Below are 17,469 nucleotides of genomic sequence, written 5' to 3'. Positions count from 1 at the left end.
TGGAATCCAAAGTATACCTTTTCCTCTCAACTGTCTCTTCTCCACAATGGACCATTGAAGTGAAGTTCAAAGGTTAGTCAAAAACATCACTGTAGAGATTTTGTGTAGATTTTCCTCAGTTGAAACTAAGTGACTTAGCTCTAACTGAAAAAATGCTGGACACACAGCGTAATGCTAGTGGCACCAGAAAGACAAACAATATCTATAGCATTTAATAAACATTGTTGGAATTTATAGCTTAGCTTCTCTGCAGACTTTGTTATCATAAAAAATGCATGTGGGTGGTCGAAAGAATTTTAAACATTCTGCCAGCAGCTGTTCAAAACAAAAAGTGGATCACATGAAAAATGTTTCAAGTGTGTGTGTTCCTACCACTGATGGTGAGCCCCAGTTCCACTCCTCTTTTCTTCGGCAGTTTGACGTGGAAAGTACCACTGCTTGGCACCACTGATTCTGCAACAGAAACACAGACACACACTTAAGCATAACCAGAGAAACAAGTAATGTAAAAAGAAACAGATAATACTCTCCTACATGGCAAACGGGGACTGTAAATCCTCATTGTTTGCTTACAGGAGTAAATACTAATTCTACCAGTAAAACACCTTTAAAACTGTAAGCACAGGAGCCACGTAAGGCTTTCTGACTCCCTACTTGGATCTGTTTCTTACTTTAGAGTTTGTTTCGCTCACCAAGAAAAGGTAACGTCAACGTGTCTTTTAGACCCCATTCCTACAAAACTGCTCAAAGAAGTCCTGCCATTGATTAATTCTTCGATCTTATATATGATCAACCTATCTCTAATAATCGGCTATGTACCACAGGCCTTCAAGGTGGCTGCAGTTAAACCTTTACTCAAAAAGCCATCTCTAGACCCAGCAGTCTTAGCTAATTATAGGCCAATCTCCAACCTTCCTTTCATATCAAAAATCCTTGAAAGAGTAGTTGTCAAACAGCTAACAGATCATCTGCAGAGGAATGGTTTATTTGAAGAGTTTCAGTCAGGTTTCAGAGTTCATCACAGCACAGAAACAGCTTTATTGAAGGTTACAAATGATCTTCTTATGGCCTCTGACAGTGGACTCATCTCTGTGCTTGTCCTTCTTGACCTTAGTGCAGCATTCGATACTGTTGACAATAATATTCTATTAGAGCGATTAGAACATGCTGTAGGTATTACAGGTATTGCACTGCAGTGGTTTGTATCATATCTATCTAATAGACTCCAATTTGTGCATGTAAATGGAGAGTCCTCTTCACACACTGAGGTTAATTATGGAGTTCCACAGGGTTCGGTGCTAGGACCAATTCTGTTTACATTATACATGCTTCCCCTAGGCAGCATCATTAGAAGACATAGCATACATTTTCACTGCTATGCAGATGACACCCAGCTCTATCTGTCCATGAAGCCAGATAACACACACCAATTAGTTAAATTGCAGGAATGTCTTAAAGACATAAAGACTTGGATGGCCACTAACTTTCTGCTTCTTAACTCAGATAAAACTGAGGTCATTGTACTCGGCGCTGAAAAGCTTAGAAATATGGTATCTAACCAGATTCTTACTCTGGATGGCATTACCTTGGCCTCCAGTAACACTGTGAGGAACCTTGGAGTCATTTTTGACCAGGATATGTCCTTCAACGCACATATTAAACAAATATGTAAGACTGCGTTCTTCCATTTGCGCAACATCTCTAAAATTAGAAATATCCTGTCTCAGAGTGACGCTGAAAAACTAGTTCATGCATTTATTACTTCCAGGCTAGACTACTGCAATTCATTATTATCAGGATGTCCAAAAAACTCACTGAAAAGCCTTCAGTTAATCCAAAATGCTGCAGCAAGAGTACTGACAGGGACTAGAAAGAGAGAGCATATTTCTCCTGTTTTGGCTTCCCTTCATTGGCTTCCTGTTAAATCCAGAATTGAATTCAAAATCCTGCTCCTCACATACAAGGTCTTAAATAATCAGGCCCCATCTTATCTTAATGACCTTGTAGTACCATATCACCCTATTAGAGCACTTCGCTCTCGCTCTGCAGGCCTACTTGTTGTTCCTAGAGTATTTAAAAGTAGAATGGGAGGGAGAGCCTTCAGTTTTCAGGCCCCTCTTCTGTGGAACCAGCTTCCAGTTTGGATTCAGGAGACAGACACTATCTCTACTTTTAAGATTAGGCTTAAAACCTTCCTTTTTGCTAAAGCATATAGTTAGGGCTGGACCAGGTGACCCTGAATCCTCCCTTAGTTATGCTGCAATAGATGTAGGCTGCCGGGGGATTCCCATGATGCATTGAGTTTTTCCTTTCCAGTCACCTTTCTCACTCACTATGTATTAACAGACCTCTCTGTATTGAATCGTATCTGTTATTAATCTCTGTCTCTCTTCCACAGCATGTCTTTATCCTGTCTTCCTTCTCTCACCCCAACCGGTCGCAGCAGATGGCCGCCCCTCCCTGAGCCTGGTTCTGCCGGAGGTTTCTTCCTGTTAAAAGGGAGTTTTTCCTTCCCACTGTCGCCAAAGTGCTTGCTCATAGGGGGTCATATGATTGTTGGGCTTTTCTCTGTATCTATGAAGCGCCTTGAGGCGACATTTGTTGTGATTTGGCGCTATATAAATAAAATTGAATTGAATTGAATTAATTCATTTCCTGAACAGCTTGTGCAGGAAAGCAGACAACAAACAGATCTACTCAAAGTAGTTAAAAAGGAAAACACACTAACAGTCAAGCAAACAAAAACCAATACAAATATAACACTGGGTGAATATGTACCACCCAAATTTAGCGACCTCAATCAAACACTTAAATTGTTTGAAAATTCCCACTGACTACCTAAACTGCACAGTACTTCATTTTTTCACAAGGACTTTTTACACTTACAGGTGTAAAAGTAGATGCCTGGATGTATAATTCCATTATACTACACATGTATTTTTTACCAAGTCTCTTTTGAATCATTATTATGAATAACAACAACAACAAAAAAAGACTTTTTGAATAATTATATCAAAGTTAAAAAAGAAAGCAGGTCATTCAGCCTTCACTTACTAGAATGATGAAATTATAGTACTGAACAGATTCCCTTCAAAAGAAGCACTACACTGTATTTATTTAATGTAATTTGATTCTTAAAAAAAAATCTTGGATTGATGTAATCCTAATCCGAGTTTAACATTTTCCAAAATGGAATCTGTTGAGACTTTTCTTCTACAGAGAAATCAGAAATAAAGACCCTGAATGAACTCTTCATACTTTCCACAGGGGTTGACAGCATGTCAATGGTGCCATGCTCTGCAGTGAAGAGCTGTATTTATTCTGTCTAATCCTGCCTGTGCTGACACAAAAGCTCACAGCACAGGAATCTCACCAGTATATCCAGTCTGTGAAAATGAGATTATATGTGTTTAATGAGAGTATATGTAAATGGGAGCTATTAAAGAACACAAAGGTGTCTTTCTATTCTGTGAAAACGTTTTTCAGGCTTCACAAATTAGCAAGGAATATGTATGGTGCATGTATGACATGGTATAAGGTCTAAAACGTTTTGCTAAGTTTACAAACCTGCTACATCAAACTCTATTTCCAGTGTGACCTTATTGGTCAATGCAGCATCTCGGAGGAGCTGATTGGCTTCCTCGAGTGTTCCGTCTTCTGTGGGGATTCCATTGATCGACAGAAGACGGTCTCCTACCTGCAGCAGGCCACACCTACGAGAAAATCAAGACGCTTTAGTGACTGGAAAAGCAATGCTTCCATGCTTGACAGGTTGAAGAGAAAAAAAGTGGAAAAAGCAAAACAAAAACTCTCCAGCCCTCATTTTATTTTACCAGTGCAGCAAAGTGTGTAATAGTTTCCCCCCTATCTACAACTTCCAGTAAGGTTTTTGTTTTAAAATGATTAATTTTTTTCAGTTTTCTGTGATGCTCTCAGGATGTAAAAAAAAAAAACTCTTACAAAACTGCAGAAAGACTAAAAAGCAACACATAAACAACACATTTCCTCTTTGATTTGTCATTCACATGCACATGCATTGTGCTGAGAAAGTTTTGGTAGTATTAACTAATAACCAGTGTGAATCTGAATGAGGTTTTCTTGCTTTTAAAACAAAACTCATAAATTCTGGTCTCACACTGAATGGATTTAAAGTACTCTGGACTGTTGGATTAAATATGAAGAAGTAGTCCACAGAGTACTCTGACAGAAACTTTGCAAAGACACAAACAATGGTAACAACAAACCTATCTCACCTACAAGAGTACTAAATGTATTTAGTGATTTTCATGGGATAAAGCTCAAAATTAGGGTTGGGGTTGATATAATGATTAATATAAACATAAATGTAAAAGTAAAGATTTAAAATTTTTGGTCCTGTTCCTATATATATATATACCACAAGAAAAGGATACATACGACTCTACATATAATTCATTTCCCTGTGTTTCATATCCATGCATCATCAACAATGAGATTAAAAGTATTAAAAGTATACACTTTCATAAGGCAAGACACCTTTTTGTGATAAACTGTAATCACTATTAGGACTGACATCTTGCTGGGTTTTAAAAGGAAGAGAAGTTTTTTCAATGGAAAGGAAACCTACTGTCATTTTGGAGTGGCTTCAACTAAACTAAAGTTTTCCAGTTATTTGTTTACAAGGACGATCTATTGGAGCGCGAGACCACGGTTTCAAGAACTTTCCAAACATCAGCTCACTCAGGCAGTACACCACACTCAGCATTATGTTCACACAAGCTGTCAGATCCTGCTGCCTGAAATAAAGCCTGTTTGTCTCGCTATTGTCTGTGCCTATTTAATATGATTACCTCCAGGGTCAAACTGGTCCCAAGGGGAGAATATAAATTCAGGCATTTATGTTTGCTAACTGTCAGTAGCTGCCCTATCTGGAATTTTTTCCCCTCCTTCAATTCGTTTTACAGACAGATGACAGGAAAGTAAGCTTATGACTCCCCACTGTGTTAAATTTCACATTATTTTTAGATACTGTGGCTTTTATGCTGCTGTTTAGCTATTATTTCCAGAATACACCAACACTGGCTGCTCATTAAATAAATGACTGTTGGAATTAAATCAAAGCACATTACCTGTGACTATTAAATTCAGGAATCATGTGCCTTTTCTGTTGATATATTATTCTGTGATATTATTAATATGTCACTGTTTATTCATACTTAAAGCAATTCCAGCTTTCTTGCTTTTCGAGGATCTGGAAGGAAAAACTTGATGAGAAGATCCCCGTCTGTGAGTCAGACTATAATACTCCAGCCTAACAGAATAAGGTAGCTCATGCAGTGAGCTTCAGAAGAAATTAAGAACAAATGCAATGTGTGGCTAAGAAAAGCAAAGGAAGGTAAATATTTGAGTAGCTTAAACGTGTGACTTTGAAACACAAAACTGGCTAAACAATAGAAATTGAGTGTTTTTGGGTAACTTTTGTTAACATATTACAAAAGCTGCTAGTATATTTTATGGCTTAAGGGTGAAATGTCAACTCTTAGAATTGGCCCACAGCCATGTTCCTTTTTGCAATGAAATTATTACAACAGTTATCCACTTCTGCACCAAGGTGACATCTGATAAAAGAAAATGAAGATGAAATGTTTTTGTCTCCGTTTAATTCGGCCTCACTGTAATGTAGTTGGTGCCCTATGGATTTCCAGGACATTTAGGTTTTTCTTTTATGTGACACACATGCACAAATGAGGCACTGTATCTTCCATTAAGCCACGAGTGGGTGACTTGTACTAATATACAGCCAGACATCTTCATTATGATTTACCGAGGATAAAATGGTCTGCCATAGCTCTCATTCCTGTCGTTCTTTCTCCTCCATTTCCCATTAATTGTTCAAGATCCCCAAGTCCTTTCTTTGCTTTCGTTGTCTCATTTTTTCATTCTGTTTAGTGCAGCCCTATGACTGCCTCGCTGTCGTATTAATTTACACTAATAATTTAATTTTCATCTTCTAACCTTAACTGAAGCCAAATGATAAAAGTTACTTTAACAACAACTAGCCATATTTATAATCCCAGACAAACCTAGATCATCAGGACTGTAAATGTACAGAACTAAACAAGTTAAAGTGGGATTAGGATACAAATAGTTGTTTTGTCAGACTCACGCTGCTTTTTTTTTTTTTTTTTTTTTTTTTTTTCTCACTCACGCTGCTTCTAAATTTGGCAACAATATCAAGTTCCAATTATTACAGTGAACATCCACCTTCAAACTGATGTTTGATAACTGACCCATTTTTCTGTGGCTGTTTGTGTAACATTTACTTTACTGTGTTTTTTTTCTGTTTTTAGTGCTCTCTGTTTGCTCATCACTATGCAATCTTCCATTGTTATAGTTGACTGTGCACTTGAAATTTGAAAGTGCGACTAAAATTTGAGTATTTTTATTATATATTAAAACATATAAAATACACTCCACCTTACATACATCTGTATGTATGGAGTTCTCATGGTGGTTTGTGTACACAGGCAAATAACGTGGCTCACGTGGCTGTCTTAATATTATATGCCATTATCATTTTTGGGGAAAAGGGCCAAATAAGGCAAGAAATTACTGGAGCATAACTAGGTTTGTGCTTTTTGAATCTTTTATTAATAGTCAGATTTTTTTTTTTTGGCCCCTTCCTTTTTCAAAAATAAACATTAAATGTAGAAACCTTTAGTGGTACAACATACACATTTTAAATTATGACAAATGGTCTACCATTTACAAAACAAATCTTCCAGCATTCGCAGCACCAAAGGAAAATAATTACAGGTTAAAACCTTAAAAAGAGCTCCACAGACCACTGCTGCACAAATCGTATAGTTTTAAAGGCTATAAGTTGTGGATAATTGTAATTCGGGGTGGTGTAAAGGGGGTTATTTGGATTCACACTGCCAAGCGGAAAGAAAGGTACTTATCGATTCCTCCAGAGTGGGCAAAGGGAAGCTAGCTAATTAGTGTTGTTAGTGTGGGCGCTAATGGAGTAGGGAGTGTGGCCTCAGGGTGCCGAAACACACCCAGCACTTACAGAAGCTGTTAATATGACGGAAACATCAACATCAATCAATGGACACGGACATAAGCACAGCATCATGATCCAGACACGACTGAGAATTCATACAGAGACTTAAATGAAGTTGTGAACAAATTACTGAGAAGCAGCAGACACAAGCATGCAGAAGACTGTGGGCATGCACACACTTGCATGTCAATGTTCACAAAAAAACCCTACTTACACTCATGCACAGAAATTCTTCCAAACATTTAAACACCCACACATAATACAGAGCCAAGAAGAGCTGTTAATACACCAAAACATCAGTCTAACACGCCCACCCACACTAACACTGACATCCAAACACACAGGGAAGCTAAGTAAAGCTCTGTTAATGCAACATTAAAGTCGGCATTTGTCCTCAAACAAACAGAAGGCCATTTGTACAGTTGTTGTACAACTACACAAATACAAGTGAACATCCTGTTACAAAGTTTTTAAATTACACATCTATATTTTACTACACTGTAACTGTGAGGAAAGGTCATATTTTACCCATGTCTATTAATACATGCACCAATGTGCGTCAAATTAATAAGAAAAGTGGTTTTAAGGAATCGTAAAACTTTATATGCCATGTCCGGGTGTATTTTATAGGAAACAGTGACAGAGTTCAAAGGGTACTTTGACATTGCCACCATGTTGCTACCATATTTGCTCCACAGAGACGAGCACTAGTTAGTCTTTGAAATATCATGTGGAAATCTCAAAGCAGTATAGGAGTGATAATATATGGTGCATATAAGTCACATAGTTACTGAACACACATCTAAATGATACTATATTTGCACATTTTGCATCTTGCACATGTCTTCGCCCTGTCTCGTCTACAATATCTGGACAATAACGTGAACCTGGTATTCAATACCTATGGCACAATCCACTTTGTATCGTACATTTAGAATTGTATAGTTAGCATTATAGTATTGTATAGCATTGTATAGTTAGTAATTAGTACCTTTTTAACCCTTAATTTTACCTTAATTTTGCCGAAATTTAGCATGTTATTTATTTGTAAATCCTAGTTTTATATCTCTTGGAGATATATCTTTTATATACTTATAAATGCACCATGGGGGGCTTGGGGTGAAACAGCATTTCGGTACCTGTATACTGTGTATACTGTGTATTGACAATAAAGCTCTTGAATCTTGAATCTAAAATAGTCATAAGGAAAGAGGGTGTGTTGAAGGGTGGTGCCTTGAAATAGACATGAGATCTGAAATAGGGTGGCGTGGTGATACAGTGCTTAGCACTGTCACCTCACAGCAAGAAGGTTCCCAGCAAGGCTCTTTCTGCGTAGATTTTTCATGCTCTCCCTGGGGCTGTGTGGGTTTCTTCTGGCTACTCTGGTTTCTTTCCACAGTCTAAAGACATGCAGTTTGGTTAACTTGTAATTCTAAAATGCCCACGGGTGTGAGGTACAGTGCTTGATGTTGATGGAATAAAAAGAATGTCTGTATGTATGGTTAAAGTGTAATTGGAAGCACTGAGGAATCACTAAGACTAGGAAAGCACAACATAAATTTAAGTATTTGCATAGTCCAACTACTGCTGTATTTTCAGATCTCAGATATAACTGTGCTTATGGCAGATTTGTATTTAATGCAGGGTCACTTTTACTCAAATTCACAAGATGAGACAATGTGAGATGTTATAGGGTTTTTTTTTATTTCCACACAGGATTGTTGCTTAAAGGAAAGCAGTTATTTGAAGAGTCCTCTTTCCATCATGTTTGTATATGCCAACTGTGTGTCATGCCTCTTATAGACAATGAGGTTGAAAACACTTGTACAAAGGATACACCTGTGCACCTTCTATATATCCCTTCTGACAAACCACTTCTGTCCTCTCTCTTCCAGATGCATTTTGGAATTGAAACAGTGTAGCATACTAAAATAGATTTTTGGGTCAATGATAAGACAAAGAATGGAAGTGATTTAGAGGCACAAATTAGCGACACAAGAAAAGCCTGTGACTATATGTCCACAAAAGACTGACTAAAGACACAGACACAGGTGGAAACATGGCCAGCTGGGAACCAGAAATAAAACAATGACGGTGGGGCAGTGAATCACAAAGCAGGGAAACAAAAACAAGACTTTTGACATTGTAGTGCCAAAAAAAAAAAAAGTCAGACTAAATTTGATATTGTAGTGAAAAAGCTACAGATGACAGTTATTGTAGTTTAGATTTAATTTATGCTACAAACGTGCATCCTTATGACTGGGTCAACATGCACACTCACCTCTCTGCAGAGCTGTCAGGCTCTATGAATCGAATAAGTGGTGGTGCTGACAGCGTTTCGGTGGCAAATATTCCTCCCTGTAGTTGTACACCAAAGCCGTTCAGTGGGTCACCTGTTAAGACAACCTCACTGGTCTCTACATGAACCACCTGACCACCTGGACCCACCGAACTGGAGGCCAGGGACACTAAAAACACACAGACACATAGATTACAGTTAGTTTCATCCCTTCTGGGAAATGAGATCCATCATGCAGAGGCACAGGGAGATGGAACCTACAGGAGCTCTTATGCTCTTTCTTTCTCTGCCGCCGTTTAAGCAGTGAATTACGGGGACTCATGGGAACAGTGGGCCTGGGTAACGTGCTCGAGCTCTGGCTGCTGGGCCCAGAAGTGGTCGTAGAGGCAGGAGAGAAACTGGCTGATACAAGAGCTGCAAAAAAAGAGTGAGGGAAAAGAAGTCTATTTTCAATATTGCAATACATGAGCAATAAATTAGACTTTTAAGAATTAAATTAAAAAACCAAAGAAGTACATGCTAATAAATCTCTTTCTTCTTCTGGGAAATGGAAAAGGAAAACAAAGAGTCAAAGAGCAAATGATAAATACCGCAAACATGGATATGTCAGGTAAAATTTTATTTCTTGTTTGGTGCTTTATTTTCACAGCATGGCGGCTGAGTAGTTAGCAGTGTTGTCTCACAGCTGTAAGGTATTGGGTTTAAATACAGGCCTAGGCTGGGCCCCTTGGTGAGAAATGTATATGCTCTCCTTGTGCTTACTTGGGCCTCTTTCGAAAGCTCCAGTTTTCTTGTCGTATTTCCACATGACCAAAGACACTGCACTGCACAATGCCACTTATATTTAAAATATATGCTTATGATGCTTATTTTTAAATCACAAGATGAGAATTCATAGAGACATGCTTTAAATAGTCTTAAAATATGTAGAGCTTTTAAAAATATATCTTTTTAAACAACACTACATATACATTCCACTGGGCAGCATACATTTGATGTCTCATTTACCCTTTCAGAGACATTGCCTGCCATCATCAATAAGCCAAATACCATTCGGCAATGAAGTCTAAATTAACGCATACAGCTTAATTTAGACTTCTACTAAAAATTTATGGTCTTACTTATGTAGTACCAAGTTGTGTTGTTTGTGTTCTTACACTTGCAGTAGTCAAGGTTGTTGATTGTGTTGTTGTTAGAGGCTGTCCACGATTTATTGAGGGTCGAACTTGTGTTGCAGAGAGTGGAGTTTGGAGGGGGACAGTAATTAACACAAGGGTCCCAGGAGTGGGGATGGTCCGACTTCTGAACCTTGACTGCAAAACACATGCAATGAAACATGAGCATTGAATTTTAATACTTCTAAAATCAATGGCTAGGTGTAGGCTAAACCAACCTTACACCAACTCTTACATAATTTTAATAATAAAATAATAATAAAATTCAAATGTCTGAACCTAAACGAAAAGTTTCTAGATTTTGTGTAGCATTGCTCTTCCTATGCTATCAGCGCACTAAATGGCTTCTATCAGGCTAAATCATTGTCACAGATATAGGTAGGAGGTACCCTACGATGTCTGCTATTTGCCAAGAAGGTGAGTTATCATCCATTCTGATCACTGATAAGGAGAAATTAATGCAGATGTTACAGAATTGCAATTTATAAAATTGTGAGTTAGAGATTCGGACATAATAACTCATCTATAACCTATATAACAGGTATATCTCTCTTTATGGCTGTCTTCCTGTTATGTGTACAGCTTGTCTTGCCCCGTGTCTCATCCAAATATAATCACACAGAGCACACATTCCATGAACTCTTGATTGCCATGGGCTGTCACAGACAGTATCTGTATATTTTTCATATTAAAACCATTCTAACTGCTTGCTGTTTAGCTAGTTAGCTGTGCATTATCTACTTTTCCTCAGTGGATTGAATCTTTTAGGCTAATACTGATTGACGTGTCGTTAGACCTCAGTGTTTTCTTCACAGAGATCTTGTAATTCTCACCTCACCTGGCCGCTCACCCCGGACCAATTTGCTTTGACCCTACCAGGGGCAAATCGACCCTACATCATAGCCACCCAGGTAACCACTGCACAGAGTAGTTCAAATGTCACCAGCACATCTACCACTTAAACCCTATATGTTTGTCTGTGAAAATCCCAGGTGATCTGTAGTTTCTGAAATACTAGGAGCAGGCACCGTCTGGCATAGTTGTCATATTCAAAATCACTTAAATCACCTTTCTGTCACATTCTGAAGCCTGCTTTGAACTTCAGCAGGTTGTCTTGGCCAATGCTGGTCAAGTTACTTGAAAAAAGTAATCAGTAACTAATTACCAATTACTTCCCCCCAAAAGTAATCCCATTACTTTACTGATTACTTATTTTCAAAAGTAATTAATTACTTAGTTACTTAGTTACCTTTTAAAAACATGATTTACACCCTGAATAGGTGATAAAGCGATAGATCTTTCAGCCCAATTCTACTTTTTCTACAATCCATCATACAAAATGTAATCAAATGGAAAAGTCTCTTTTTAAAACTTGTTTTATTAGTTTTAATCTTTTAACTTTAGGCATCAAGCAAAAATTAAATTATATGCAACATTCTCTGACTTAAAGAAATTAGTTTAACATTCAAACCTATTTTCTGCACATTCCAGCACATAAAATATTTATTAATTTTTTTGTGTTTACACTCACTCTTTCACATAGATGCAAGTAAAACACAGCAGAAAATAAATAAAGTCAAAGACTAGCAGTCCTGTTGCTCTATTTTCACCTGTAAAGCAGGAGTAGGGTAGGCGGAGGTTTACCCTGGTGCAGGTGTGCCGCAGCGGTCAGTTGAAGAATCTGCGAGTTTCTCTGTGAGTTTCCCATTACGTTGTTGCGCACTCGGTGCTTGGTTGGAAGTTTAGGGGGTTTTTTTCGCTGTAAAAAGAAGTTTTCTTCCCACGCACAATGGACACTAATGTTTTTGTCACTTTTTATGGAATCAAACTTAAAATAAGGTCCGTACTTATTTTAAGTAACACGTTACAAGTAACGCGTTACTGCCCATCTCTGGTCTTGGCTTCGTCTATATCCCTCAAAGCATTCAGTGGCTGCCGTATGTTTGGTTGATTAGATATTTGTGTTAATAAGCACTTCAACAGATGTACCCAGCAAAGTGGGCTGTGAATATTTAAGGCAGTGATCACATTACTTTTCAGCTTGATTCATTCATTTATCAGTTAAACTCTACAAATTTCATCTGAACTGTGATTAAAAGAGATATAAAACTTTTTGGGTTACTAACACTCACATACCAACCAATCAGGTGAACATATTTCCAAAAATACCTATTATATGAGAACATATAATTCAATACCTCACTGTATTGTATTTAATCCAAACTAATTTCACTGTCACTTAATTAGGTCCATGAAAAAGTGTCTCTAAGTTACATTCAGCTGCTCCCTTTGTCACAAGTGGTGAGCACAACAGGTGGCTCCACATGTTTGATTTGGCAGAATCCAAATGCCCTTTCAGACGCAGCCGCAAAGACAAGTTGTGTCGGGAATTGAATCAGTGACTATTTGCTTGTTACACATTACATTATGGAGAAAGAAAAAAGTTGTTGACTCTGTTATCTGCTAAAAATGCGCATTTCTTCAGTTTTGGGGGAAAACCTCTTTTGAGGAAACTCCCACTGAGAATTTAATGATACAATCGAGGCTGACAACCTGACAATCTACACAGCTTTATGTGTAATTCCCCTTTATGCTCGTGTATCTAAACTCTGAAGTTTATCCGAAACTACTCTGTGCTGCCACAGCCATCCAGCTGAGCTTTTGTTTCCTCGACGTGTGAGACCTTTTATCTAAACTACTCTGATGGCAGGACGTGTGAGGAGCGGAAGTGTTGGGCAACATCGGGGTGAGATCCGTGAAATGAGGAAACATTTTTTCATCTAATCCTCCTTGGGTAAAAATGAAGTCATTATGTCCAGTGAAACACACCAGAGAGACGGTCCTTCTGACAAGGAACGGCAGCAGTAACACACACTGTAAATGCCCACAGACAGCAGACACATAAAAAAGCCACTTTGAATTAACACTTATACTCATTTACACATGATATATTATGAGAAGATACACAAAACATGAGAACATTCTAAGAAACATTTGTGTCTAGATTTACCAAACGTAATCTATGTGGCAAGAAAACTGACTGAAACTTTACTCACACACACAACTGCAAAACCTTTAATCAGAGTGTCTATTAATAAGGCAGCAGCAAGCTGGCTTTAAGGTCTGCTGCAAGGCCATCAGTATCCTAATGAGCTGTGTTCATTTCCTAACACACACAAATGCACACATGTACACACAAAGGCGGTCACAAAACTGTGATTAGAAGAAGGAAAGAATAAATTTAGCTTCTTGCAGACAAATGAGATGAGATGGTGACCTTTTGAGTGAACAAGTGTGTCTGTGTGTGCTGTGTTCACACGTGTAACTCCAAGAACGTTATTAAAAATAACATTCTTGTCACTTTAAAATAATACCAGAACACAACAGAACTATAAAAGAGAAAAAGAGCAAAGAGGAACACTAGAAAATAATTTCAAAATGGAAGGAGATGAAAATTTCTGAGATGAGGTACGCGTAGAGAATAAGAGAAGTCAAAGGCAGAGATTAATAGCAGAGAAGAGAGGAGAGGAAAAGGACAAGGGATAGGAGGAGGTTGCAAGCTGTAAGCAAAGCAGTTTTTGACAGCTGGAAGAGAGGTGTAATGACTTTAATTAAATCCCATCTTGCCTTTACACTCCCTGTCACTCTATTTCTCATTCATGTGCCATTTCTCTTTTCAGCATTCACTTTTTCGGCTGTTTTCATGCTGAGAGCGATCTTCCACCACACAAAAATTTCTATTGAAAATAGACTAATGGAAAGGTTTTAGTTTAGTTCAAGTCTAGAATATCTAGTTTTTCTTCTCGGTCTTAAAGCCGTTGCTTTAATCGCGTCTCTGTCATCCTCTCCTGGGAATCTCGAATCGACCGAAACACATTAAAGATTTTCTTCTAACAAAAAAGATTTTTTTTGAAAAGGTTTTGGGGAAAAACAAAATAAAACTATACAGCGTCTACAAGTAGAGGATCGTGTTGACTGTGATGTGTTTCTATTTATTCACAATATTCATTGTATGAGTGTGATGTGTACACTTGTCATACTTAAGCAGCCTCAGTTGCAAGCAATAACACATGAACATATGAAAAAAAACTAGTTACTGGAATCAGGATTTCCCCTCTAAATCCATTGGCACTAATTCTGTCACAGATGAGAAGCCATCACTTGGCTATGGGTGAGCTAATTAGGAACAAAGTTGCCATTGTGGCCAAATTATTCCTCAAGTAGAGTTATATTAAAAAAAGAGGCTGAAAGACACCGGAATGAATGGGATTTTTTTTTTTGCCACTCGAATTTGTTAAATATGCATGAGGTGACTTAATTGTGGTGAAGACTAAACAAACTCTCCTTGGTGGTTTTTACTCTGCTTTTTTTTGGAATCCGACTTAATAGTTGCCAAATCAGAGCTGACCAGGAATTAAATACACAGTTGGTCATTGTTCTTCAATAATTAGCATTTGTCATGCTAAATATTACAAATACTCCCGTCTAACTATGTTTCCAGCTATTAAATGTCAGTACAACATGCTCTGGCAAAAAAAAATTCAGTTTAATTTCATAAACATGTATGCAACAAAAAAACAACAACAAAGCAAGTGAATTTAAAAATAAATAAATAAACTGTTAATAAGTGATTCTGAAACTCTGGCTCCAAAGGTATACTACACATGAAGAGTGATGAACAAAGCTGTGCATTGGTAGAAAGACAATTGAACAATTTTAGGAGTCATACCTATTCAAATAAGAGCAATGCAGCAGGCTGAAAAGATGGCAGCATCAGCCATCATAGTAGAGGCTTGAGCCCGCAAACAGAGTTGATTCATCATGATTTAACAAGGTTGTTCCATAATTACCCGTGGCTTTTTTTAATTTTACCCAAATAACAGATAAAATATTGACAGATAAAACTGTAAAATTTTGATTACTAAAATAACCAAAGAGTTTACTGTGAATCTGATGGTCCTAGCTGTTACACTCACCTGTGTCATGCTGTTTTCCAGTTAGCCTCGTTTGATGCGAGGGAAGAATTTCTAATTTAACCAGTTCTGTTGTGCTTGCTATTAATTGTGTTGCCTCCAGAACTGTACAGTGCTCTGTTGATGTCCCATCAATAGACAGCAGGTGATCCCCAGCATGCAGTGCTCCACATCTATTACAAAAGAGACAAAGAGAGAATAAGCACAAAATGTTATCGCCACAATACACTGGATAAATAAACAGAACACAAATAGCTTCCATTCTGTTTCAGAAAAGCTTTTTTTTTTGTTCTTTTGCCAACAGTATATAAGTTAAACACATTAATCTGCTTAGCTCACAACGGCATGCTGCCGTGCTGGTCAGAATGATATCGCTGCTCTTCACACAGGGGTTAGATTTTACAAACTGACTTTGCAATCATGTGGGAATGAATAGTGCCAGAGCACAGACCTCTGCAGTCAACTGGTCCTGTTGACTGAGGTTATTTTAGTACTCATTTCAGCACTGACACAGAGTTCAAGTGCTTCATGTATATTTTAGAGGTAGACTGGAGCTGAAAGCAATATCCCGTCTTCTGATGTCTGTGGAAGTTATAAGGTTGGACACAGTCTATGTGTGTTTATCTGTGTCTTTCTTACACAGAGAGGATATGCTGTAAACATAAATGCAACCACTGCAAATCTGTAATCCAACAGCAGAATCAAATTAGATCTTGAAGGAGAAACTATAAAGTCCACCATTTTTCAACAAAAGAGAAATATACAGCTGACAGATGTTTGCAAAAGTGTAAACTATATATTCTTGTGCACTAGCCCTGTTCTCAAGAAAATAATTTTTATAGCATTTCAATACATAATATTCTTTTAATGGTAACTTTGCATCAAACAAACCAACCAGACAGACAAAGTAAGGAAACAGTTCTGCAGAGTGAAAACTGTCCATGAAGTACTTACTGTGGATTTAAACTGTACTGAGCTACAATGTTGTCTTAATATCTGAAACCATCTCAGAGCTTCTTTCATCCTCTGTTGTAGTTTGACAGCTAACAGAACAAAATGCACTCAGAACTTAAAGGGTAAATCTAGGCAAAACTACAACTGGCATGTATTGAAACACATACATGCCAGTTGTGTTTCTAAGAATATTAACTCTGTTTAGTGAAAAATTACAGTTAGCCAGCCTGTTTAAATGTGACACCAAGGGTTCTCTTACATATGATAAGTTAGACTGAGGCTGGTTGCACTAATTTCACTGTCTAGGGCATCACAGCTCCCACACCAAAGGAAACTTCCTGTGGGTCTGTAAGACATCAGTGGGTTTCAAAAAATGAGAATGCCTGGAGAATGAGTAGCATGTAGATACATACCTGTCCACCACGCTGCCAGGTTTAACCCGGTCGATGACAATGACCTGTTTGTTTTGATGATTGGCTGATGTCAGCGTGATGCCCAGTGTTGCTCCTGGAGATTTGGCTATTTCCACTAACAGTGGACCAGATGCATTTGCCAGTGAGTCTGAACGGGAAAGAATGAAGTTATTTTAATAATTTGACCTTTTACTGCTTGCTGCTTCTTACAGTCTTAAAATGATCTTAGAGTAATCTAGCAAAGTACAAATACCTTAAATATCTGTTTCACCAAGAACAGCACAGTGAAAAAGTTTAAGAGCATATATGTCCTTGAAAATATAACCAGACATGATTAGCAGGGGATTCCTTGCAGTGCTTTTTGGGCAAGTTAAACTGAGCTGTTTTACCCAGAAAAATAAGGCAGACCTTAGCGTGAGGTGGGAGAAAATGCCAACACATCAACAACAATCACAACAACAAAAGAATCCACCCCCAAAACAACATTTTTGTAAATTTCACTGGCATTTGAGAAAAAGAAATTTTGCCGCAAGCTTTAATTTGTGTCTCTCTCTGTTATTTTGGCTTTTTTTTTTTTTTTTTGCATATGTCTTTGTGTCTACATGCGGAC

The 17,469-nt window shown here is 37.8% G+C and overlaps 1 protein-coding gene across 13 annotated transcripts in view; it reads right to left on the bottom strand.

Annotated features, from left to right (window-relative positions):
* The window catches only part of grip2b (glutamate receptor interacting protein 2b), a 264,699-nt gene that overhangs the window by 29,575 nt on the left and 217,655 nt on the right, over window positions 1–17,469 (bottom strand). For all 13 annotated transcript variants that reach the window (XM_085161249.1, XM_085161245.1, XM_085161253.1 and 10 more), the window contains 7 exons: window positions 16,860–17,007; window positions 15,496–15,665; window positions 10,502–10,657; window positions 9,606–9,758; window positions 9,327–9,513; window positions 3,568–3,713; window positions 373–453 (listed from right to left, as the gene is read on the bottom strand). In XM_085161249.1, the coding sequence (XP_085017375.1) occupies window positions 373–453; window positions 3,568–3,713; window positions 9,327–9,513; window positions 9,606–9,758; window positions 10,502–10,657; window positions 15,496–15,665; window positions 16,860–17,007 (1,041 nt within the window). The remainder of the gene's footprint in view (window positions 1–372; window positions 454–3,567; window positions 3,714–9,326; window positions 9,514–9,605; window positions 9,759–10,501; window positions 10,658–15,495; window positions 15,666–16,859; window positions 17,008–17,469) is intronic.

Source organism: Neolamprologus multifasciatus, chromosome 5 (genome assembly GCF_963576455.1).
Source record: "Neolamprologus multifasciatus chromosome 5, fNeoMul1.2, whole genome shotgun sequence".
NCBI classification, from domain to species: Eukaryota; Metazoa; Chordata; class Actinopteri; order Cichliformes; family Cichlidae; genus Neolamprologus; species Neolamprologus multifasciatus.
Note: the sequence above shows the minus strand (reverse complement) of the source record. Positions and strands in the feature narration are given on the sequence as shown.